At 40.0% G+C, this 24,048-nt stretch overlaps 1 protein-coding gene across 2 annotated transcripts in view; it reads left to right on the top strand.

Moving 5' to 3' along the window:
* The first annotated feature begins 2,400 nt into the window (after nucleotides 1-2,400).
* Nucleotides 2,401-24,048, top strand: part of LOC126392490 (complement C4-B-like) — a 36,768-nt gene continuing 15,120 nt past the window's right edge. Inside the window, exons 1-21 of one of the 2 annotated variants that reach the window (XR_007570185.1) lie at nucleotides 2,401-2,618; nucleotides 2,910-3,099; nucleotides 3,193-3,364; nucleotides 3,485-3,555; nucleotides 3,635-3,723; nucleotides 3,819-3,901; nucleotides 3,989-4,076; nucleotides 11,054-11,177; nucleotides 11,313-11,454; nucleotides 13,597-13,709; nucleotides 13,798-13,956; nucleotides 14,049-14,219; nucleotides 14,315-14,506; nucleotides 20,567-20,710; nucleotides 20,806-20,929; nucleotides 22,210-22,281; nucleotides 22,388-22,600; nucleotides 22,725-22,839; nucleotides 23,128-23,198; nucleotides 23,293-23,432; nucleotides 23,548-23,763. Coding sequence is in view for 1 of the 2 variants with exons in the window: in XM_050047903.1 (XP_049903860.1) it covers nucleotides 2,503-2,618; nucleotides 2,910-3,099; nucleotides 3,193-3,364; nucleotides 3,485-3,555; nucleotides 3,635-3,723; nucleotides 3,819-3,901; nucleotides 3,989-4,076; nucleotides 11,054-11,177; nucleotides 11,313-11,454; nucleotides 13,597-13,709; nucleotides 13,798-13,956; nucleotides 14,049-14,219; nucleotides 14,315-14,506; nucleotides 20,567-20,710; nucleotides 20,806-20,929; nucleotides 22,210-22,281; nucleotides 22,388-22,600; nucleotides 22,725-22,839; nucleotides 23,128-23,198; nucleotides 23,293-23,432; nucleotides 23,548-23,763 (2,805 nt within the window). In the remaining variant the exon portion in view is untranslated. The remainder of the gene's footprint in view (nucleotides 2,619-2,909; nucleotides 3,100-3,192; nucleotides 3,365-3,484; nucleotides 3,556-3,634; nucleotides 3,724-3,818; nucleotides 3,902-3,988; nucleotides 4,077-11,053; nucleotides 11,178-11,312; nucleotides 11,455-13,596; nucleotides 13,710-13,797; nucleotides 13,957-14,048; nucleotides 14,220-14,314; nucleotides 14,507-20,566; nucleotides 20,711-20,805; nucleotides 20,930-22,209; nucleotides 22,282-22,387; nucleotides 22,601-22,724; nucleotides 22,840-23,127; nucleotides 23,199-23,292; nucleotides 23,433-23,547; nucleotides 23,764-24,048) is intronic. The other variant, XM_050047903.1, reaches the window with a different exon arrangement.

Raw genomic sequence — 24,048 nt, 5'->3', positions numbered from 1 at the left:
AATTCCTTGAGTTCTCCTTGGTAGGGGGTGGTAATGCGAGGCTGCATCAGTGGACTGACACTTTTACATTTTCTGTAAAAAGCTGAAACTGATTTAGGTGTTAATATAATATCATTTTGAAGAAAGAAGTAAACTAAACACATGGAGCTCTTGTTAGGATTACACAAAATGGAGGCTGACAGAGATGTTCCTTCCATGTGCCAAATATGTCTTTGGATTATACAGGGCCTTTTTTATGTGTATAACTGTGTGTATACTTTTGCTCAAATTCAAAACAACAAAACTCAACAGCTCTAGTTCTTGTATAGCAAAATAAATTCTTCCAAAAACCTTGATATGGATGTTTATTGGTGTTAATATTAACCCCAGACCTGTAAGAGTGAAGTAAAGTTTCTATAAAGATGTAAGAATATAATGCATTTACACACAGTTTTGGTTTATTCTAAATTTAACTAAACTAGAATTGCTGCCTCGCACTTGAATGCCTCTGTCAACCCGTAAAGTTGCACTTACAGTTCAAATCCATGTCTGTGAAAACATGGATGCTCCACATACATCTTCAACCCAACAGCACAGAAGATCTATACAATCAACACAGTTTTACAGTGGGCATCCAAGATTAGTGTTGCCAATTCGGTATCCAACAAAATGTCTCCCCTTCTTTTCTTGAGATATGAAGTTAAGTAATGGCCAAAAAAAGTTTTTATGCAAAACATTATAATGTCACAGTAAAGATTACTTTTGACCTTTTGTCACTTCATCATTATACCCTATCAGACATTTATGTGCAGTTTTGTCATAGTAATATAAATTCTTGAGTTTTGGCCAAAAACATGCTTTGTGAGGAGGTCACAGTGACCTTGACCTTTGACCACCAAAGTCTAATCAGTACATTCTTGAGTCCGAGTGAATGCTTGTGACAAATTAAGGGAAATTCCGTGAAGGCCCTCTTAAGATATCGCACTCATGAGAATGAGACGAATGCATAGTCACAGTGACCTTGACCTTTGACTGCAATTTTCTGATCAGTACATTTTTAAGCTTAAGTGGACGTTTGTGTCAAATATGAAGAAATGCCCTCAATGTGTTCTTAAATATCGCGATCACGAGAATAAGACAGATGCAAGGTAACAGTGATCTTGACCTTTGACCACTAAAATCTAATCAGTTCATCGTTGAGTCCAGATGAACATTAGTACCGAATTCGAAGGAATCCCCCAAGGTGTTCTTGACATATCACATTCACAAGAATGAGATAGACAAGGTCACAGTGACCTTGGCTTATGACCTATGACCGCCACAATCTAATTAGTTCATTGTTGAGTCCAAGTGGACATTTTTGCCACATTTGAAGAAATTCCCTAAAGACGTTTTTGAGATATTGCATTCACAAGAATGGGATGTATGGGTGGACATATGGATGGACATATGGATGGATGGAAAACTCGAAAAAGTAGTGCCTCCAGCCACAACGATCACTGGTCTAAAATAAAATTTAAAAAAAACATGATATCCCTGTCAAGTCAGTGTCTTTTATCTTGAATTGCATCATGTATGCTACTTATTGTGTATGTTTGTCATCCTGTTTATTGCATCTTACACCAAGCTGTTCATGTAGAAAAAGGTTTGTGACTTTGTCTTTGAATATATTTGTTACTAGTATCCACAACCTGATGAAATCTGTGTCATAAATCTTAAATCTGTTCCATTTTACTAGAGCAGAAAACAGTTTGGCAGCTTTTTAAATTCCATTCAGCATACAATCCGTTCACTGATGACTACACCCGCACAATAGGTTATAAAAGTACAAGTAAACTACACCGGAGATTTATGATCTGTTACACAAGCAGCTTTAGTTACAACTAACAAGATATATTAAAACATCTGAATCACCAAACAAATGGTTGTAATTAAGTTAACAGATTTTACTGAGCTCTACTTCACTCTAAATCATTCCTGAACCAGTACACAGTGTTCACTCCATCCAATACCCAAAGAGCCCAGACTTTGGGAAATGGGAAAAATCTGTCTGACTCACAGTGACCGATGAGCAAATGGTTCCACATTGTGTAACAAAAACACTTTCCCTGCTGCACACCAGGCAGCAGTGATATAAAACTGACTTTTATAAAGTCAAACCTGTTGTAGTCTGATATGCATCTGTCAGTTCACTATGATCTGATCTGCTTTGTTGTCCTCACGTTTCATATTAATCTGTTTAGACTGTGTACTTTCATGTATGTAGAAATTTACATACTATTGAACTAAAGACTATGCCACACATCTGTATACATCAGTATACATGTTATATCTGACAGCATGATGATTTTCTCAATTTATGTATTATCAGTTAGCACATGCTACATGAGCCATCACTCTGAGGAGTGATATTTCTTTATAAGACATTGTGGAGGAAAAAAAAAAAGAAAAAACAGAGGGAGGGCACTGAGAGATCCAACGATTGAGAAATACAGGGGCGGGTAAATACCAAAATCTCAGTTAATGAGAAGCTGGTGTCAGAGCAGGCAAAGAAATAGGAGCTACACAATGGAGTGCTACGTCTTTTCAATACTGCTCCTGATCTTGACTGAGGGATCAGCTTCTTCAGTGGACGACGGGTAAATGTAGAACTAGCTGCATGAATCTACATTACGTAAAAATTGAATGTGATGCCAACCTTTCTGTGTTCAGTGCAAAGAGGGTTAATATAAGCTGTTTTATAAGATTTTACAGTCTTGAACATAATAATCAACATGTTTTCAGCAAATGTAATGTGATTATGACATTTTGTCACAATGTAATCAGATGAAATATGCAGGATTGCAGATGTTTATAGGCACAGAAGCCGATGAATGCAAAATATAGCCATAAAGGATACAGTAAATGTTATTTTTCACCATTGTGTGCAGATTCTTAATCTCAGCCCCTGGAGTGTTTCATGTGGGTGTTAACAAGAAAGTGTCTGTCCAGATGGGAAAGACTTATCTCAACATTCCTGTTACTCTTTACTTGGAGCATGAAGCTAGCGCTACTATAGTGTCCGAGAAGAAAACAACTCAATGTACTGTGGAAGGAGAGGTCAATACAGTTGAGCTCATGGTATGAGACACTGCAGCACTCATACTAAAAGCAAACTATTTTTGACAGGAATAAGATGTCATTAACCTTAACATCTAATTTGCACATTTACAGATAGACAAGGAAAAAATGTCAAGATTCCTAAAAAATTATGAACACTCCTACCTTTTGCTGGTGGCAAAGTTCTCCGACCAAGATTTAAAGAAGACGCATGTCCTGGTATCAAAACGCAGGGGCAATATCTTCATTCAGACTGATCAGCCAATCTACAACCCAACTCAGAAAGGTAAAAGGAAAGTCAATAAATGTGCAAAAATGTAAAGCAATGTGCTATAATTCCCCCCTCAACAGATAATTAACAGTGATTGCCTTTAAAGACATTTTACATGGATTATCTCTCTTCTAGTGAAATACAGGATATTCACTCTTGACCACTCATTCAGGCCTCATGACGAATTGTTCCAGATATCAGTATTTGTGAGTACATACATTTTCTATAGGAATAATGTTTGTATGATTTAATTTCATGATTCATGCTTCTATTATTTTATGACAGAATGCTGCTGGAAACAGAGTAATTAAGTCCCTTAGGACTGCAAAGGGAGGAATTCTCCAAGACTACTTCTTCATTCCCGATGTCTCTAAGTACGTTAAAATAGATTCATAGTTAACTGTGTCTATCATAACAGCACAGGAAGTCTGGCATACCATTATAACAGGTGTATATTTTGTTTACAAAGAATGGGCACATGGAAGATTACAGCACACTATAAAGACGATGAAGCAAATGCTGCTTCCCGAGAGTTCAAAGTCCAAAGATTTGGTAAGCTCATTTGATTTTAACGTTTCTTTAAAATTACCAAATAAAATTTCTTCCCTCTAAAAACATTTTTATTGTTACACTCCCTAGTTTTACCAAGTTTTGAGGTGAACATCGGAATGGAACAGCGCTATGTTTTGTTGAGTGCTGAACAGTTTGACTTCACCATCTCAGCAAGGTAAGTGTTAATTAAAGCACAAGAAACGTGTTTTGGGCTGTAAACTACATATGATTGTACTGTGACAGAACATATCAGCGCTGGTGTTGAAACTGACTTTTTGCCAAATTTATAAAAATTGGCATTTTATGGGTTGAAAATCGCTCAACATGTCATCCACTGTTTTGCCCAGTGGTGCAGTCGAGGGTATATGCAGGTATATAGGGTATTTTACCCAACTCTTTTTCTGGCCTTTTACAGTATATCCACCTGTCAGACAAAAGGTAAGAGCAAGGTAAAAAAAAATACATATACAAGTCATTGCCTTATGGAGATGCTAACATTGTGGCCAAGGTTACTAACGGCTAGCATTAGCCTACCTAGCTAACTTTTTGCGTAAGCTATCAAATTATACCCAGTTACTTTAGTCAATATTAACATAAAATATATCAATTAATTCCATCATTGAGGCGAAGCTCCTGGACCAACTGGTGGTACTCCCCGTGACCTGTATAACAGCACTGGGACTTTTAGCTATGCATCCATCGCTGTGCCTCACGTGTTCTGAACTATTATTTACGTTAACCGTAAATTAGCCTACATTAAAGGTTGTTGTTTCAAACTTTGCACAGCAAAGAAAAGCATATTCCCACACATAACATTTAAGTTTAATAATGCATGGTTGTCAGAAAAGGATGAAGGGAAGTAAAGAAGCCTGGATGCTTAACTGCAAATCTCCAGGTATGCTCATATGACATCAGAAGATGATGCAACGTGCTGATTAAGCTGCTAACTCATCGGCATCACACAAATGCAAACCAGTTGCAAAATAAATGGACATGGCTCCACGAGGACAGCACGAGTGTCGACATAGAGGGATACTCGCTCATAAGGGCTGACCGGGATAGTGTGTCATCTAACAAATCCATTGGTGGAGGTCTCTGCATGTACATTGCTAATTCCTGGGCCACACAATTCAAAGTGCTCCAGAGAGTGTGCACTAGAGACTACGAGCTGCTGTCTGTTTCTATCAGACCGTTCTACCTACCGCGGGAGTTTGGGCAAATCACCATCATCCTTGTTTATGTCCCTGGGCCCAACAATAAAGAAGCTGCGGAAGTCATAACTGACTGCTACAATTCTGCTCTCTCCCGATCGGCTGACCAGCCGGTGTTTGTTTTGGGAGACTTCAACACCTGTCAGCTGTCACCGCATCTCCAGACTCTGCAGCAGTATGTAACCACGGCCACTCGCTCCACTCGCATACTGGACCAGTGCTTCGGGAATATCCCTGACGCATACAAGTCAGTGAGCCGGCCTCCTCTTGGAAAATCGGATCACAATGTTATCCATCTCCTCCCGAAATACAGACAGAAAGTCAAACGTGAGGAACCTCGTCTAAAAACTGTACAGCAATGGTCTGAGGATGGGGAGGAGGAGCTCAGACATTGTTCTGACACCACAGACTGGAGCGTGTTTTCTGACGCATGCGCTGATCCACATGAACTGACGGACACAATCACAAGTTACATTAAGTTCTGTGAGGACACTATTATCCCAACTAAGACAGTCAAGGTGTTTAGTAATAATAAGTCATGGCTCTCGAAGGATTTTAAAATATGTTTAAATGAGAAAAAGGCTGCATTTTTGAGAGGTGAAGTGGATTTAGTAAGGGAGAAAGAGAAGGAGTTTAGGCGGAGAGTTTTTAAAGCCAAGATAGATTTTAAGAATAAAATCGAGCAAAAGTTCTGTTCAGCCAATGTAAAACAAGCTTGGGAGTGACTAAATGTCATGATGGGCAGGGAACAGGAAAAACAAAGGGTAAATATAGCAGATTGCAGCAGATTTGTTAATGATCTGAACACCTTTTATGGTAGGTTTGATGTAAGAGACCCTAAAGCAGGCTACAGTACATTCTGTGAACAGATAGTAAGTTATGACCCTATCCAGCTTTCTGAGGAAGAAGTAGGCAGATGTCTCTCCAAAATCAAACCTAACAAAGCGCCTGGGCCCGAAGGCCTCAGAGGTGGTTAAATCATGTTATCAACAGCTTAAAGGGAAAGTTCCGTTTTTTACAACCTGGATCTTATTCCTGGCATTAAATATGGTTGTTTACTCACCCAGATAAGTTTGGTGACATTTGGAGTCCTTCGGAAGATATTTAGATCCGCGAGAGCCGCGTACATCCATATAGTGGGAATGATCGGGGTACCGACATTGAGGCTCTAAATAACACATTATCTGCCGCGAAACTCGTTCATTTCACCAATATGTTTTTATGAATCGCTAGAGTTGCTTGTCATCATCATCATCCGGGTCATTTATACTGACCTACTAACCTCTGACCTGGATGATTCCAGAGGCAATTCGTAAAGACAATCCTCTTTACCACCGAAGCGTTCACCCTTCTGTTTCTCACTATTTGTCACTGAACATTATGTAATAATAAATTCACGTTTTGCATAAGAAGTGCCTCTGCTTTTTGTGCAGTGTGCGGGCTGTTCTACACAAGCGATGAGAAGAAACTAAAGAAATGTAAATTCTCATAGTTATTTACTTATCAAGCAAACAAATTCAATGAAAATAAACAACTTATGCATGTGTGTAGGCTAACGTTACTTACTCAATTGAAAGTTGCCCGTTCGGTCCTGCAGGCTTTGGCTGGGTCTTCCAGTTTACTTTCGGGACACGAAAAAAAGTCTCTACAACAGCCCGGTTGATCATAGAAGTGAAATCCTCTGTAGTTGTGAGACAGTCATTTCTGGAGACATCCAGACGTGTATCTCCTGGCCTCAAATCCCACTCGGAGCAACAAAGACATTCCTCCTCTGTTGGCATAGAGGAACATTGTTCACAAGAACACCACCAGTTAGCATCGGTTAGCTCGGACGTGCAGCGGTTTGTTGTTCTCTGGACAGCTGTTCCTCTCTCTGCCTCCGCATCCTCCTTTCAAAGAGCTCCTCATCCGTATACTCTGGCTCAAAACGGTAAGGACGTCCATCATATTCAAAGTCGTCGTCCACAACCTCAAAACCTGACAAATATTCAGCCATGTTTCAGCCTAAACAGAGCGTAAACAGAGCCTTGACAAATATTCAGCCATGTTTCAGCCTAAACAGAGCGTAAACAGAGCCTTGCCGGGTGTGCGGCGCGCGCACCTGGATGACATCATCCAGGTCAGAGGTTAGTAGGTCAGCCTGGATGACATCATCCAGGTCAGAGGTTAGTAGGTCAGTATAAATGACCCGGATGATGATGATGATGACAAGCAACTCTAGCGATTCATAAAAACATATTGGTGAAATGAACGAGTTTCACGGCAGATAATGTGTTATTTAGAGCCTTATTGTCGCTGCCCCGATCATTCCCACTATATGGATGTACGCAGCTCTCGCGGATCTAAATATCTTCCGAAGGACTCCAAATGACACCAAACTTATCTGGGTGAGTAAACAACCGTATTTAATGCCAGGAATAAAGTCCAGGTTGTAAAAAACACAACTTCTCCTTTAAGGGATTTGTCACTCAGCTGTTTCAGACCTTGCTGAATTGTTGTATCTTTCCTAACCAATGGAAAAAATCCACAATAATACCTATACCTAAAATCTCTAGGGCCACGGCTCTTAAGGATTTTAGAACGGTGGCACTCACTCCACTTTTAGCTAAGTGCATGGAGAGAGTGGTCAGCAACCATCTGATGCTCCATGTCAGTGACCAACTTGACCCCTTTCAGTTTGCCTACAGACCACATAGGGGCACAGAAGATGCAGCTGTTACCCTGGTGGACTATGTAGCCAAACATCTGCAACAGCCAAATACACTGGCCCGGGTTCTTTTAATTGATTTTAGTTCTGCTTTTAATACTATGCACATTTTTGAATGACTTTTTATGATGAATGTGAATGGCGGGCTGATTCACTGGATTAGATGTTTTTTAACCGACCCCCCTCAGTTGTTTTCCATCTACATTAATGCCTTCACTGTGAATGACAAAAATGTTCAACTGTTTAAATATGCAGATGACTTGGCCTTGGTTGGGCTTATATCAGAAAACTAACCCAACACACGAGGGAGTTTCTTTTAGATATGTTTCGGTATTGCAGGACTGGTGCCAGGCCAGTTATCTGGAAATGAATGTGGCCAAAACAAAAGAACCTGTAGTACATACTAAGGGAGTTACTAATGTTACCCCTGTTGTGCTTAACAACCAGCCTGTGAAGGTTGTGGATCATTTTAAGTATTTGGGTACAATCATTGATCACACCTTGAGTTTTAATGAGCACTCAGATAGCATTTTTAAGAGAGCAAATCAGCGACTGTTTTTAATTAGGAAATTGAAGAGCTTTGGTGTAAGCAGTCACATATTGGAAATGGCATACAGAGGTCTTGTGGAAAGCATCTTGCAGTTTAATATAGCTGCTTCGTATGGGAATCTGAATGTGAGGCAGAAAAACAAGCTTTCTTCAATTGTGAAAACTGCAGGGAAGGTGGTTGGTAAGCCACACCTCCAACTTGGTGAGCTGTTCAATGGGGCAGTTGTTAGGAAGGCCAGACAGATATCTGGGGATACTTCACACCCCTTACACTCACAGTTCGAACTACTTCCATCCGGCCGCAAATTCAGAGTCCCGAGGGTGAGCCAGAACATATATAAGAAATCTTTCATTCCATATGCCATACATACTCTGAACATAACATGACTGTACCTGCTGTTGCTGATTTTTTGTTTTGTTTTGTTTTTTTTCCTATTTGCACAACAACTTTACTCAACTTTACTTTTCTTTTCCTTTCTGTTGTGTGTCTTGATGAGTGTCCTGGTTTTGCCTTGTGTGGTTTGGTGTCTGGAGAGGCCGAAGACAAATTTCCACTACGGTGGATAATTAAGTTTTATCTATCTATCTATCTATCTATCTATCTATCTATCTATCTATCTATCTAAACACACAGACGCGGCTTATATGATACAAAGTAGCTGGTCTGTGGTAACGTTTGGACCTAGAGCAGCAAGCCAGTGAGCAGAAATGTTCGTTTTGTGCTTGGCAACAGTCCAGTTGCATAACTATTTGTGTTTGCAGAGCCAAATAAATTATTACCGTAAAACTTCAATTAAAAGATTAATCCCAATTACACGGCCTGTCCCTTTTACTAGTCCTGTGTAGCTACACATTTTGACAAATAAATGCCTGTCTCATTTAGACACGTGGTTTGGTTGCCAAGCAGTTCATTATTTTAAAGTTCTTTGGATGTATAAAAAAGGTTGTTGGCTACCCACTTGAGCTAATGTTAGTTAGGTGCTTCAATCACATAGGCAAATATAAATGTTTGAACTTTTGTCAATATGGAGATGCTACACATTGTTATTTTGGTTAGATTCTCCACAATTCAATCGTTCAGTTCGTGTTATTGAAACTATAGTATGAGCACCAAAGAAGACATTAAATCACTGAGATATACCAGCCTGGTAAAAAAGACATCTCATTGTGTCATATGGATTACTGTTAATTCATCATGTTGATCTGTTCTGTACGGCATCTACTGCATAGGGATGCACCGAATATTCGGTAACCGAATATATTCGGCCGAATATTGCAAAAAAAACACACATTCGGTATTCGGTGGAATAAGCGTGCGGTGATGGACGGAGTAAAATGTCGGCAGTGTGGCGATATTTTACTCCGTTAGTTTTGTGCGAGCAAAATAAATCATCAGCATGCTGTGCAAGTACAGATTTCAACCAGCAGCAGCAATACGGCAGCCATAGTGCTCCGCGCCGCAAGATAAGGCTTACCGGTGACGGAGAATTCCGGCTCCAATAATGTCCTCTTCTTGGCGTCATGACTGCCCAAAAGTACCTGGACAGCCGAGCCGTGGCGGCACACAGGTATNTGATACTTTCACTGGTATCGTACCGTGGGTCCCAATTTTGGTACCGTGACAACACTAATCTGGAGGGGGTTCATCTGCAAAAACTAATGAAAAACTAAACAACAGTATTCGGCCAAGCGTTTAATTTTATTCGGCTTTGGCTTCGGCCACAAATTTTAATTTCGGTGCATCCCTACTATTGCATGTCTGTCTGTCCTGGAAGAGGGACCCCTCCTCAGTCGCTCTTCCTGAGGTTTCTACCATTTTCTTTCCCCGTTAAAGTTTTTTTGGGGAGGAGTTTTACTTATCTGCTGCAAGGGTCCAAAGGACAGAGAGATGTCGTATGCTGTAAAGCCCTCTGAGGCAAATTGTGATTTGTGATATTGGGCTTTATAAATAAAATTGAAATTGGAATTGAAATTGAAAAAAATGGGCAACTCCCTTGCTCTGAAGCGCTCATATAGCCAGAATGTGTATCCATTCCTCAATTACCCGGTAAGTTGTTCATATTTCTTCATATTCCAATCGAAAGAATCAAATGGTTTTCATAAAAATTAATCCAAGTTGTAAATATTGTTTTAAGAGGATAAAGTGGTGTTGTGTTGGTTATGCCAGGTGCCACTGGGTGCCGTAATCCTAGTTGGTTGTAATTTGGGTGTAATTATCTTCGTCCTGGTGCCTTATTCAAATTTCAGCCACGCTGATATTCAGTACAACAGCATGTCATAATCATTACGCAAAAAACACAGCAAGAAGCAGTGAAGTGTAGCTTGTCATAATAATTACATTTCCCTGCAGCTGGGATTCTTGTTCATGTGTTCAGGTGGGAACAAATTCTTTGTAGCATAAGTCAACAAGCGACAAAAGTCGTACAGATTGGCAGAGGGTATTCTCTGGCCGCAATATGCCACTTTTAGTTTGACTGCACTTTACTGTAGAATCAAATGACTGCAGCTCTGTGGCTGCCACAGCTTTCCACAGACATTGCATGGCAACTAGCCACAGGCTGAACTTTGACGCTGCTCGCTGTGTTTTTTGTGTTAGGCTACTTGTCTCAAACTCCACCATTACATTTTCAGACTCTCTTTTTGTCTTAACTTCAACAATCACAATTTTTCAATGATTTTCTCTAGGTATTCACATGGTGAGAGAGTTAAAGGGGCTTACCACTGCCAATTCGGATTCATGAAAACAGGTCCAGCCCCTGGTCTAAAAACAAAGCCTGACTTTATCAGGGGACTGGAGTTGACTGGTTCGGTAAGGAAACTGATTTCCCTCCAAAATTTATAAAACAAGTCATTTCAATATCTGGTGTTAGATAATCTGGCAACATATTTTATCTCTTAAATGCCACAGTACTTGAAAATGAAAAATTTATTTCATGTCTTGCAGGTCACAGATGGAACTGCAAAAGCTTCTCTCCAGATTGCTGACTTACAGGAGCACTTCCAAAAACAGCAGAACAGAAACCTGTCTGATTTAACACAAAGTGGAGCACGACTCTACTTGGGAGTATTCGTCACCAACATACAAAGTACAGGACACTCTGTCACTATATATCAATGTTTAAGTCAGCAGCCTCCTACAAAAGCCAAAAGTTTAAAACCATTATGGTGTAAATAGAGAATATATTTCATATTGTGTCAAATATTTGGTGTTTTGTATACAGGGGCATGTGACTTGCACTGTTAAGTACAATGTTTACTCATGTTTGGTTTTAATAGAACAGAAAGCTTGTTTTTGTTTCTTGGTATGCACCTCCAGGGCACTGTGATGAATCTGGATGGTGCTGATTAGAATTCAATGAGAGATGAGAGATGTGTTTAAATACAGCAGTTTAACTCAAGTGTTAGAGTAGGTAAACAGAATTACCAAGCTAAAGTAAATGTCCACAATCCTATATTTTATGGAATGTGCCAAAATCCCGACAAAACAACTGAATATACCTGTATGTTACAGGAATATGTTATTGACACTATAGCAGATCATAGCAGATCAAATAGATCATAGCTCTGTCCAGCAGAGGCTGAGATACAGCTGATCACCATGATCTGTTTGGAGACCAGTAACAAGACAAATGAACGTGCATATTCAGATAAAAAACATCAGTCAATCATAAGTGCTATATCATAGGCAACTGGACTTGCTTGAGATTCTTGAAGACGTTTCTCCTCTCATCCAAGAGACTTCTTCAGTTCTAATGGACTTATGCGGAGCCGCAGGCTTTAAATTCTGTGTGAGTGTGAATCCTTACAGAATCTTTGAGGTCACATGTGTGTCTACAGGGTTAGATGGGTCCAAAATACTAATGACACACAAGATGGCTGGGTGGGTCAACGACTCACATGTGACCTAAACACCTCTGTAAGAGTTCAAACCCACACAGAATATAAAGCCTGCGACTCTGCACCAGTCCATAAGAACTGAAGAAGTCTCTTGGATGTGAGGCGAAACTCAAGCAAGTCCAGTTGCCCATGATATAGCACTTATGATTACCTAACCTGGATGACTAAGAATCTTCACCGTCAACATTTGCATTTTTTAGTCTAGTGGAAGGCTTTTTCAGTCAAAGAAGAAACAACAAAGATACGATGGGTTATAGTGTCATTTGCCGCACCCACCCTATTAACTCCAATAGGACTGACACCAAAGTCTGGCTCCTCGAACACTGTCACTGTTGTCATGACCATTCCTTCTTTTACATTTTCCTTGGAAACAAATTGTTATAGTTTTCTTGGTTTACTTCTGCGAAATGCAGCCCACTGAATCTGCGCAGAAGCATTTCGCTCGGTGGCTTGAGACATGCATAGCTTCAGACATATTCCATTTGTACTGCGTACACAACATGCCCCTACACTAGTACAAGACAAACATACCATTGCGACAGTAAAAGCCTTCTCATTACTTTAGAAGAAATGAGATATTACCCTTCCCATTACCCTTACCTTAATCTTAACCACCTCTTTTTTATCCCAATACTTCATAGCTAGATAATCGCTGACTTAGCATTATGTTGGGGCATCGGCTTCCAGGCTGATGTGGGGAAGGGAGCTGATCATGGACTGATGTGTAGGTTATGGTAGGCAAGTCATGTAGCTAGTGGGTGGGTCACATAGCTGCTCCAGCTGCAGTTATACCTTCTCGGATGGCTCAACCCACGAGTTTCCACTCAGCTCATTAACTTAGCTTTGTTAATGACGTCACAGATTCTAATATCACTTTCCTTCACTCGAGTCAATTTCAATTCAATCAATTTTATTTATAAAGCCCAATATCACAAATCAGAATTTGCCTCACAGGGCTNGAAGATGATTCCACAGGAGAGGAGCCTGATAGCTGAAGGCTCTAGCTCCTGATCTACTTTTGGAGTCAAGTATTAAAAATATAAAACTTCCTTGGATCAAAAATCATAACAGAAATATTCAGAATTTACCTTGTTTGCAGTTCAAGGTGTCCTGTCAACAGTTTTATAATGGTGGTCTACGAGGAAAATGCTTCCTGGGCTGCAGGGAAATTATTCGCTGCAATACCGCATGTGGCCACTGGAATAAATTGGAAGCAAGGCTGAGCAGCTTTCCTGAGGGCCTGAGAAGAAGAAGAAGTAGTAGTAGAAGAGGATATTGGGGATATTATTGTAATTGTTCATGCATCTGATATCTGCATTGTTTTTGCCCAGGTGGTGAAATACAAGAGGCAGAAATTTACCTTCCTATTGTCTCCCACAAATACATCATTGATGTCTCTCAGACTCGCCCATATTTTCATCCTGGATATCCACTAGATATGAAGGTATGCATGAAACTAACTAATGGGTACACAGCTAAGGATATGACTGTGATGATTTTGTAAGTACAAGTTTTGTTTGTTGTCATTATAGGTGATCATACGTTTGCCAGATGGCTCCCCAACAGCTGGTGTGCCAGTAAAGATTGATGTATTACCATCCTCTGAAGAATCTTGGCAAGGCACCACTGACCAGGAGGGGGCAGTGTTTCCTGTGTTTAATATTCCCAATACTTTTTGGGTTGCCATTAAAGTTAGTGTCCCTAACAAAAGTTATAGGTGTTTTAATGAACCATTTAATTTTGCTTCAGTTCAGTTAAACTGTTTACACCCTGACTTCATTAGGTGTCTGCAGATGGCCTTGAACGACAGGGAAACATTTACCGTGCTTCACGATGGAGGGGCATCAGCTTCCTTTACATGACCTTTAACAACAAAATCTATTCTGTGGGCGAGTTCCTGACAGTAAATTACAACACCATCAATGGCCCAGGACAGGGGTTTATATACTACATGGTAAGGTACATCTAAATGAATACAACATGGTTTGTTCTGACAATAACATGCAACAGTTCTTTATATCTAACATTTTAAAATTGGCTATGTTGCAGGTCCTAAGCCGTGGGATCCTAATAAGACAGGGTTCTCTCAGATTTGGTACTGCAGTTAAACACAACCTGCAGATAACGTCTGATATGGTGCCATCCTTCCGTCTGATTGGCTACTACTACAATGAGCGTGGTGACATCATTGCTGACTCGGTATGGATAGATGTCAGGGATGAATGTGAGATAAAGGTCAAGGTGAGTAAACAGATCAGATTGGAGTGCAGTCTCCATTTTGTATTATTGCCATTTGTTATGAAAGGGGGAGGGAAGGGAAAATAATATAAGGACTTAATGAAATCAACGTAAAACTTCTGCATGTAACTTTCGCAAAACCCTTGTTATTGTAATTTCATTTAACCTTTATTTTAAGAGGGAGGTCCATTGAGAGCGAGCTCTCTTTTTCAAGGACGCCCTGTATGCACCACAAAAATACACAATTACAGAGTTAACAGAGTTAAATACAATATATAAAAATACATGCAATACAACATAATGGTAAAAGTTCACATCACAGGTACTAGGACTAGCAAGAGCAGGACTGATTGCTAAGCAGTGTATCATCAAGTAAAACCTTGAAAGTCTCAATGGAAACAAGTCTGTCCAGCTTAAGTGCATCCTGGAGCTTGTTCAATTTGTCAGGGGCATAAAAACTGAAGGCAGTCTTTCCTAACTCACTGTTCGTACGTGGAATGTGAAGTCTTATATGAGTCTGTGAGTGTGTATGATGTCCAGAGATACTGGGTATTAAAAGTGAACTTAAATATGGGGGAAGCTTTCCACACAGAGCTTTGTAAATGAATAAAAGACAACGTAATTCTCTACGAATGGCAAGAGAAGGCCAACCCACTTTTTCGTATAAAGTGCAGTGATGCGTGAGATACTGATCCCCGGTAATGAAGCATAGGGCGCTATGAAAAACCGCATCCAGAGGTTTCAAGGTGGAGGATGAAGCATGCATGTAAGTGATATCGCCAAAATCAATAACAGACATTATTGAAAATTGCACAATGGTCTTCCTGCTAGGTAAAGAAAAACAAGACTTATTTCTGTATAAAAAACCCATCCTAGCTCATAATTTTTTTGTGAGGTGATCCACATGGGTTCAAAAAGAGAGCTTAGTATCCAGCCAAATCCCCAAATATTTGTAAGACTCCACAGTTTCAATTAACTCACCATGCAGAGTAGGGATGTAACGATTACCGATGTTACGGTAAATCTCGGTTCATTTTTACACGGTAAGAATTACCGTTTATGTTTAAATTAATTGCATTATCCCGGTGGATTATCAGGATATGTAATAACAGCCTCATTCAAGTCTCGCGATGAAGGCGCTGCGTGAATGCGTAGCATGTGTAAACACGAAGAATGAAAACATGGCGGAAGGTGGTGATAGCCGCACTCAGGACATTTTCCCCCTAACTAAACGCACTTTGGGTTTCTGAAGAATGCCGAGGGACGGCTGGTGGTGGAGAACAACTATCCTGTGTGCAGAACATGCAGAAAGAAAGTTGCTGCGAAGGGTAGCAACACTACAAATCTGCTGGATTATCTCCATGACCATCATCCACAGCTTTACAGCCAATGCAAGTTATGCTATGTAAACGTCAGTTATTGTGTGAGGGACTTCGGTTTTACTAAGATTGTCATACTGTGTAACTCTCGACGTGTACGGGACATTTGAGCCGTATCTGTCCTCCTAAACGGCGACCAGGTTTTCCGTTTTCGTTTAAGACACTTAGGAGCTAATACTAGCTGAGTAGCTAATAGCCGTATTAGCAGCTATGTTGCTAACGTTAAGTGTTTCAAAACGAAACGGAGCTGAAAACACTGAGCGGAGCCGACAGAATATAAACCGACGTAACGTAACGCTAATTGAGATCAACTATGATTGAATCACTATGATTATGGTTATTGTATGGCGAGCTAGAATCGATATAGACGGCCAGTTATGCTTTCTCGACATAAGCTCAAGGAAACAACATAAAACGATGCCGTATTAACCTTTGACCAAGAGCATGCACTCCTTCTCTCATACAGGTAATCCTCTGACTCACATGCACACTTCTAATGTGTGAATTATTCTGTGTAATGATGACCATTGCCTTTAGGGTTTTTTTGGTTTCTCCTGCACGTTTGTGATATCTATTCTATATATTGTATGTTTTTTGTTCTTGTGATATCTATTCTATATATTGTATGTTTTTTGTTCTACTCTTGCATTGTTTTGTTTTATATATTTTTCCTCTCGTGATAATAAATAATTAATATATAAATTGTTTACATATTTTGCTGACTGTTAAAATGCACCAGACGAATAAGCTTTGCTCCTGTAATGTGTTTACATATTTTGTTCATTTAAAATAAAAGTTTCTGTTGCTGTGCCAATCCCTTGCCCCTTTAATGTGAAAGTTTCATTTTAATATAAGATTTTGGCTGTTAACATTTTAGTATGATAAGGAAGTTACAAGATTTAGTGAAGTTATTTCAATGTATCTATTTTTTGGACATTTTACAGCGCTTAAAAAATATCGCAATATTATCGTTTACCGTGATAATTTGGTCACTATAATCGAGATATCAAATTTTCCATATCGTTACATCCCTAATGCAGAGCTCGGATGCCAAGAGAGAGGTCATTCATTTTGGACCTTGAAAACCACATACATTTAGATTCAGAGTTCAGGACAAGCTTGTGGGTGATAAAAGATGATTGGAAACAGTTAAAAACAGATTGCAGATTTGCAACAGCTGATTTATACAATACTGTATAAAATTGTGTCATCTGCGTAATAATGGACATCACAAAGTGGTGAGGGGAGTATGATATTATTGATATACAGAGTAAATAAAAGTGGGCCTAGGATGGACCCTTGTGGAACACCTTTACATAATGAGAGAGAGCTGGATCTAGTACCATCTGCAACAACAGCTTGACACCTGTCTTTGAGGCTGTTACTGTCAGTGAACTGCAGTCAGCATCTTGTTGCTTGGCTCCATTGTATACACTCCGTAGCTGCAAGCGAACAGCTGTGCACTGGCCAAAACAGTGACAAACATGAGACTGGCCATGATTGACCATATTTACAATAATGTTTTATCTGTTAAGTTCATATATTTCATGTGGACCATTGGCTCCACAATACCAAGTAGTTTGCTGTTTGCAAATGACTTTTTCAGCAGATGCTACGAAGCAAACTAGATGGTTAACCTTAGCTCAGGAAACAGAAAGGACTTTGGAGCCTACTGTTACATCATTACTTGTTGACTAAATCAATATCATTGGTCATAATACATACGTTTGTATCATGGATCACGCTAGCTGGGGAAGTAATATGGCAAGCTAGTCCACTCAGTATTTGCTAGCGACAAAGTTAGGAAGCAAGCAAGCTAAGGTAGAAAGCTAGCTGTAACTACGCAAAGCTGTATTGATCTAGCATTGGTTACTATTAAATTGGCTAATTAAATAATATGCAATTGACAAATGACATTAATCACTAAAGACTATGTGCATGGGAATTCATTTCCATGCATGACTATGTACGTGCATGCGCTTCGGTGAGGATGCCAGCTGCAGACCACTGTTTAAGACCAATAAACAACATAACTGGTTGTGTTTTAGTGATACTTAAGTGGCATTTCCAATGGAGATTGTGGGTTATTTTTTATCAAGACACTGGCAGAACTGTTTTTTTGTTTTTTTAGTCAAACATCAGCAGCATTTCCAGCCATGACTGTACCACCTAAAGTGGGTATTTGAAGCCAAAGCATGATATTTTCCAAACCATAAACAAGTGTTTTTTATGCCTAAACCTAACCATGGTGACTACAGCATTGCTGAAATGTTAAATTTTAAACATATGTGTTATGTAATAAGGTCAAAATATTATATATCCGTGGTTTGCAGAAACATACAATTCAAACATTTATTCTAATTACTGGGTTGAGAAGCTACAAGAAAAATGCTCAGGTGTACTTACATTAATGGATCTATGGGTCCAAAGAATGTGCACTCCCTTGCCTTAGGCAAAGTTTGTCTCTCGTCGTGATGTGCCAAAATTTCCTTTTGAATGGTGGTGGACATCTAGCCTGGTGAAACTCGTGAGCTCATATTCTATTTCGCTCTGCAGATCAGTCTGGCCATGCAATCATAAAGGCGCATTCTGGCATCGGTTAAAGCTTACCGGGCCAATCACAACCGTTTACTTTGGGGCGGGCACATCATCAGAATAGGAGGAACAAGGAGCGGAGTGAATGCAACCAACATGGCTACTGACATTGAAACTGCGATGGTAAATGTGTTGAACGAACTGGAATGTACATAAGCAGAACAAATGGCTGCACTGAAAGCTTTTATTGAAAAAAAGGACGTGTTTGCCATCCTTCCTACAGGTTTGGTAAAAGTTTAATTTACCAACTGGCTCCGTTGACCAGAAAAAGATGGGACTCAGTGAAAACCCAGTGGCTATTGTTGTTTCTCCGCTAGTTGCTCTCATGGAGGAGCAGGTCAGGGAAGCGACCAAGCTGGGAATCACAGCCATGCAACTCGGAGTCCAGAGTGAGGAGGAAATCTGCAAAGACGGCAACATTCTTTCCCAGACATCATCACAGCTCATCTCAGCTGCATCTTGCTGGTCTGTTTACAGTGGCATCGTGATAGCCTACGTCACACGTTTCGTTTACTCTGATTGGTTTTCCGTCTTTCCAATTGCGTGAAGGGGCACTTTGAGTGACAGCCGTTGATACCGCCCCTCGGGAATAGAGGAAATGTACACTCCGTGTCAAGACTCATTCGCGTTTTGGGAATTGGGTCTGACAACGCCAAGCTAGTGGACATCCAGTTGTCTCTGCACTTCATGTCTGTTCACATCCCCTGTGCAACTAACTGTGGATATGTCCCCACAGTGGAGTTCCTTGCATCCAAAATATTTTATGGACGCAAAAAAGCAGCTCCAAAACTGTCCTGGCAAATTTATGGTCTTTTCCAGACTGTTTAGCTTGTCAATGCTATTGAGTAGCTCCTGCTACCGCAAATTTCTCCCCAAGTGTAACATTAGCTTTCCCATGAGTTGACCCTGACCCTTGCACTTTGAGCTGATGTGATGATGTTGTCACATCCGAATGGAGGACTGCATAAAATTTGTCGTCTTTTTATTTATTTTCTGACAGTCGCACTTCAATGTTCAGATAGCCAAACAAACTGTGTTGTGCACCCACGTTCCCGTGCCCTTGCTCAAGACAGTACGTTGTTATGTTAGCTAGCTAGCAATTCATCCGCATTAGCAAGAAAGCTAAGAAAGCTAAGCTGTCAGAATAGGCTTTTATTCCACTTGTCAATGTCTCCTGTAACTTTAGTATTTCTTCTCAGCACCCAGGGGAACTGAAATCATGATATGGGGCACTGAATTTAGTGGATTTACTGTTTATCAGACAACAAATGAGATAAGAATTCGCTAGCTAGCACAGCCTGCCGACCCTCCGCCTCACTCGCTGCTGCTAGGACATTACCTCTTCAGAAGGAGAGTGAACTGCAGCTAAGACCTTAGCTGCTGTAGCAACTCAAATTCAGCCAGTGCAAACCCCAGCCCTGGAGTTCACAGCAGGGTCGAATCTGTGTAACTGCAGCAACAGAAGTTTGCAGATTCTTCAGGGACTTGGGGTGGTCAAGAGGGCAGTTCGAATTAGACCCAGCTGCTTGGGTGCTCAGAGTTGCTCTGGCTGACTTGCTGCAAGGTGCTAAGTGAAGGTCTGTCTTCGCTAGGCCGCCGCCGCATAATGTAGGCTGTATAGCGGAAAAACAGCATGTGTGGACTCTGCTGTGGTGGGTCGTCGTTTGCCAATGTTAGCGGACTCCATCCTGTTGCACACTGTAAGTGCTGTAGTTTAGACTTATTTACATAGAGGTCAGTCCACAAGCTGTTACAAGCAACCAAGAAAGGCAGGGAAGGTCTAGGCTTTTGTCTAACGTTGCAACCTATTTATCTATTAGCAATAAAAAAATATTAATATAAAGCTCCTGCTGTACTGTACTGTAGCCTACCTTTAAGCTTTAAAGTAAAAAGACACTGCTGTGGTGGGTGTTATTAGGTTGCATGGCAATTATCACTCTGTCAACACAAATTTTGTTTAAGTTAGATTTAAACTACTGAGCACAGCCTATGTATGTATATGTATACTATACATTTTGATGTATTGTTTGAATCTATTGATGGAATTAACCTAGGACGATGACATGGTAATATTTTAACTTTAATGTAGGTAGAAGAAAAAGGACCGTTTGTACCTGGAAGGAAAACCAAGCTAGAATTTGATTTACATGGTCAAAGAGCCAGAGTGGCTTTACTGGCTGTGGATAAAGCCATCTACGCTCTCAATGCTGATAATAAACTCACAGCCAAAGAGGTAACACTTTCACACTGATTCTGTCTTACTGAGGTTATTTAATTCAGCCCATATATTATAATAAATTAAATCCAAGCTGTTGTTTCACTTTTCAGGTGTTTTCCACCATGCAATCGTATGACCTTGGTTGCCCACATCTTCGAAGACTTAACCCAGATTCTGCACTAGTAGATGCTGGCCTGTCTTTTGTGTCTCAATCTGAAGCAGTGTGGAAAAAGAGTAAGAAAAAAACACAGTTTACTTTATTTAAAACCTTTAAAGGAAAAGTTCGGCAACCTGGACCCTATTTCACCATGTAAATTGATCAAAGAGACTGATGTGAACAACAATTTTTGAAATTGTTCCAGTATTGTGTGTGTCTCTTTACTTTTCACTTGATCTGGTCTGTTTGTTATTGCCTCCTTAAGCAGAAGTGTCTTTCTGAAATATCTTTATATTTATAATATCTAAACAATAGTGGAAACCTGTGTGAGTTCTGGAGAGAGTATAGTAATTAGGGTAGTTTATAGTAAATGTAATTTAGTGTTATCTAAAAGATATTCAGTGTCATGGATATATACGCATGGAAGAGTGGACAAGGCAAGAGAGAGGAAAAAAGGCAGAAAAAAGCAGCACAGGCTCTGCAGGATGTGAAGCAGGGAGACCATTGAGTTTCAGGAGTTGTTGTGACCCTCTGCCCACAGAGGAAAAATGGCTATGTTTTAAACAGTCGTTCAGGTTTGTGCATTTCCGACCTGTACCGCCAAAATGAGGAGTTACACTTCGAGCAGCTGTCATAGACTTTGCTGGATATGGACCAGCTAAAGTTTTGGCTAGTTGTGCAACAAATGGATCCTAACCCTCCTATTCATACATTGTGCATGCAGACCTGCAGGTCAGCAGTGACCACAGGGGTGACTACTACCTGTCAAAGAGGAGAAGAAATCCAGAGTCTATGTTCCTAAAGAAAACTGCAGTTCCAATAGATTATTCAACCAGTTTTTGGGGCATGCTTCAAAGTAGTTTTTCCTTGTCTAGATGTAATAAAGATGGTTTGAGGCAAGATTATGGGCAGGAGACAATTATATAGGCTACTATAATGGAGTAGTTCACAAAACACTAGATTAACACACACACATACTTTAACATATCCAAATTTCAGATTAATGGGACACAGGATATTGCAGTGTGAGTATTGAAAAGAAATGTCTTCAAAGGATTGGTTTATCCAAATTATAAATAATAAATAAGTAAATTTCTCATGTGCCTTGAGTCATATCTAGCCATGCAGACAGTTTCGGTTTTATCTGAAACATAAAAAACAACAACATTAAAAAAAGGGATACTAGTACTCGTTGTTAGAAATAAAATAAAGAAGAACAAGGCAGAGATTATAATGTTGCTGTAACCACTAATGCAGAAATCACCTTTTTAGCAAATTATTGTTTTCCAACAACTCAAGCAGCAACCCATTTACTTAACCCGTGCTGAGCTTTAATGTCGTTATACTATTTTTCCAGATCTTGCCTGTGATTCAGAATTTGCACGACAAAGGCGCGCTGTGGACCTTCAACAAGAAATGATGGCACTAAGTAAGACAACATTCTGCCATTTTAATTCTGAGATAATGTAAGATACTTCTGGTAAAACGATGCTCGAAAATTGTGCCTTTTCTTTTTCTTTTACTGTCACTTACAGAATCAAACTTTTCTGATGAAAAGCTTCAGGACTGTTGTGTTCGTGGGTTTTCTCTCATCCCTATGATACGGACGTGTCAGGATAGAGCAAAGAGAGTCTCTCTGTTGGAAGCAAATCCTCACTGTGCAAATGTCTTTTTAAAATGCTGCCTTGAGGGAGAGCGTCTTAGACAAAAAAAGATACAAGAGGACACCCAGAACGGACTTGGCAGGAGTAAGATGAAATTGTCATGTGAACATTAAATACTTAACACACCTACTTAGATAGCTTTTAATAAATGACTGTGGCAAGATTAACACGGAGTGTAATCACAAACCTTTCGTTTTCTCATTTTTAGCTGCAAGCACAGCTGACATTGAAGAGTTCTTTTTTGACCCTGCTGCTCAGTACATTCGACGTAAATTCCCTCCAAGCTTTGAATTCAGAGAATTTGATGTAAATGGCAAAGAAAGGTAAGAGATGAATGGACAGTTTTTATATAATATTTCAATGTAATCTTTTCTTTTTCAGTAAGATACAATTTCTAGTTAAAGCCTTTAAAACCTATCATTTGCATTAGTTACTGTTTGTTGCTTCTAATACTGTCATCTTTTGAACTACTGCTTGTTCTATGGTTCAATGTAAGCGAATATGGTTAAATGCATTACTTAGTCTCCTACATAAACTACAAGTAGACAAAGGATTTGTCAGATGCATATTACAACCAGTTCATTAATTTTATCTTAACTGAAACCCCTCAGCTATTCTTTGGCTCTACCTGATTCCATCACCACATGGGAGTTTCAGGTCGTCACTTTGTCTGCAGAGACTGGTAATAACACATTCTCACGTCACAAATACATCTCAGCTACTCGCCTAGTTTTCTCATTAATAAGTACAACTCACTTGCTCTGTGTTTTATTCAGGTTTCTGTGTAGTTAAGCCGTCTGAGTTCAGAGCATTTAAGAGAGTATTTGTGTCTCTGAGACTGCCTTTCTCAGTGAAGAGATATGAGCAACTATCCATTTCACCTGTTATTTACAACTATGGCCATAAAAGACTACAGGTAGAGATAACCTAATGCTGACATTAAGTGGCAATTAAAAAAACAACCACCTACTATACAAATTGAAATGTAGTCCTTGATGGTATTTAATGTGTGGACTCCTGCATTTTTATAGGTGGCAGTTCATATGGAACAAACTACAGGACTTTGCTCCCCTGGCTCAGCTACCAGTACAGCTTTTGTTAACATTACTGTGGAGCCAGAGTCTTCCCAGTTTGTGTCCTTCAGTGCCGTCCCCATGGTACCCGGCGAAATACCCATCAAAATACGTCTTTATGATATAGAGAATGAGATGGGAATTGATGCAGTTGAGAAAAAATTGAATGTGTTGGTGAGTGACTAAGACATTATTTGATCTATCTACAGCCTACCTGACAAAATAACCACACCACAATACCTGCTCAGGAATGGCCTGAGGAATGTGACAAAGAGCTCTAGGCATCAACCTTGTCTCCAGACTCCCCAGATCCTGATCCAATTGAGCATCCGAAGGACATGTTAGTACCCCACCTCACAACCAATAGGACTCAAAGGATCCGCTGTCACCGCCCTGGTTCCAGACTCCACAGGACCACTCCAAAAGGGTCCTGTGTCCATGTCTCGACAAGTCAGAGCA

The sequence above is a fragment of the Epinephelus moara genome, chromosome 6 (assembly GCF_006386435.1).
Source record: "Epinephelus moara isolate mb chromosome 6, YSFRI_EMoa_1.0, whole genome shotgun sequence".
NCBI classification, from domain to species: Eukaryota; Metazoa; Chordata; class Actinopteri; order Perciformes; family Serranidae; genus Epinephelus; species Epinephelus moara.
The sequence above is the reverse complement of the archived record's forward strand: the minus strand, read 5'-3'. Positions and strand labels throughout refer to the sequence as shown.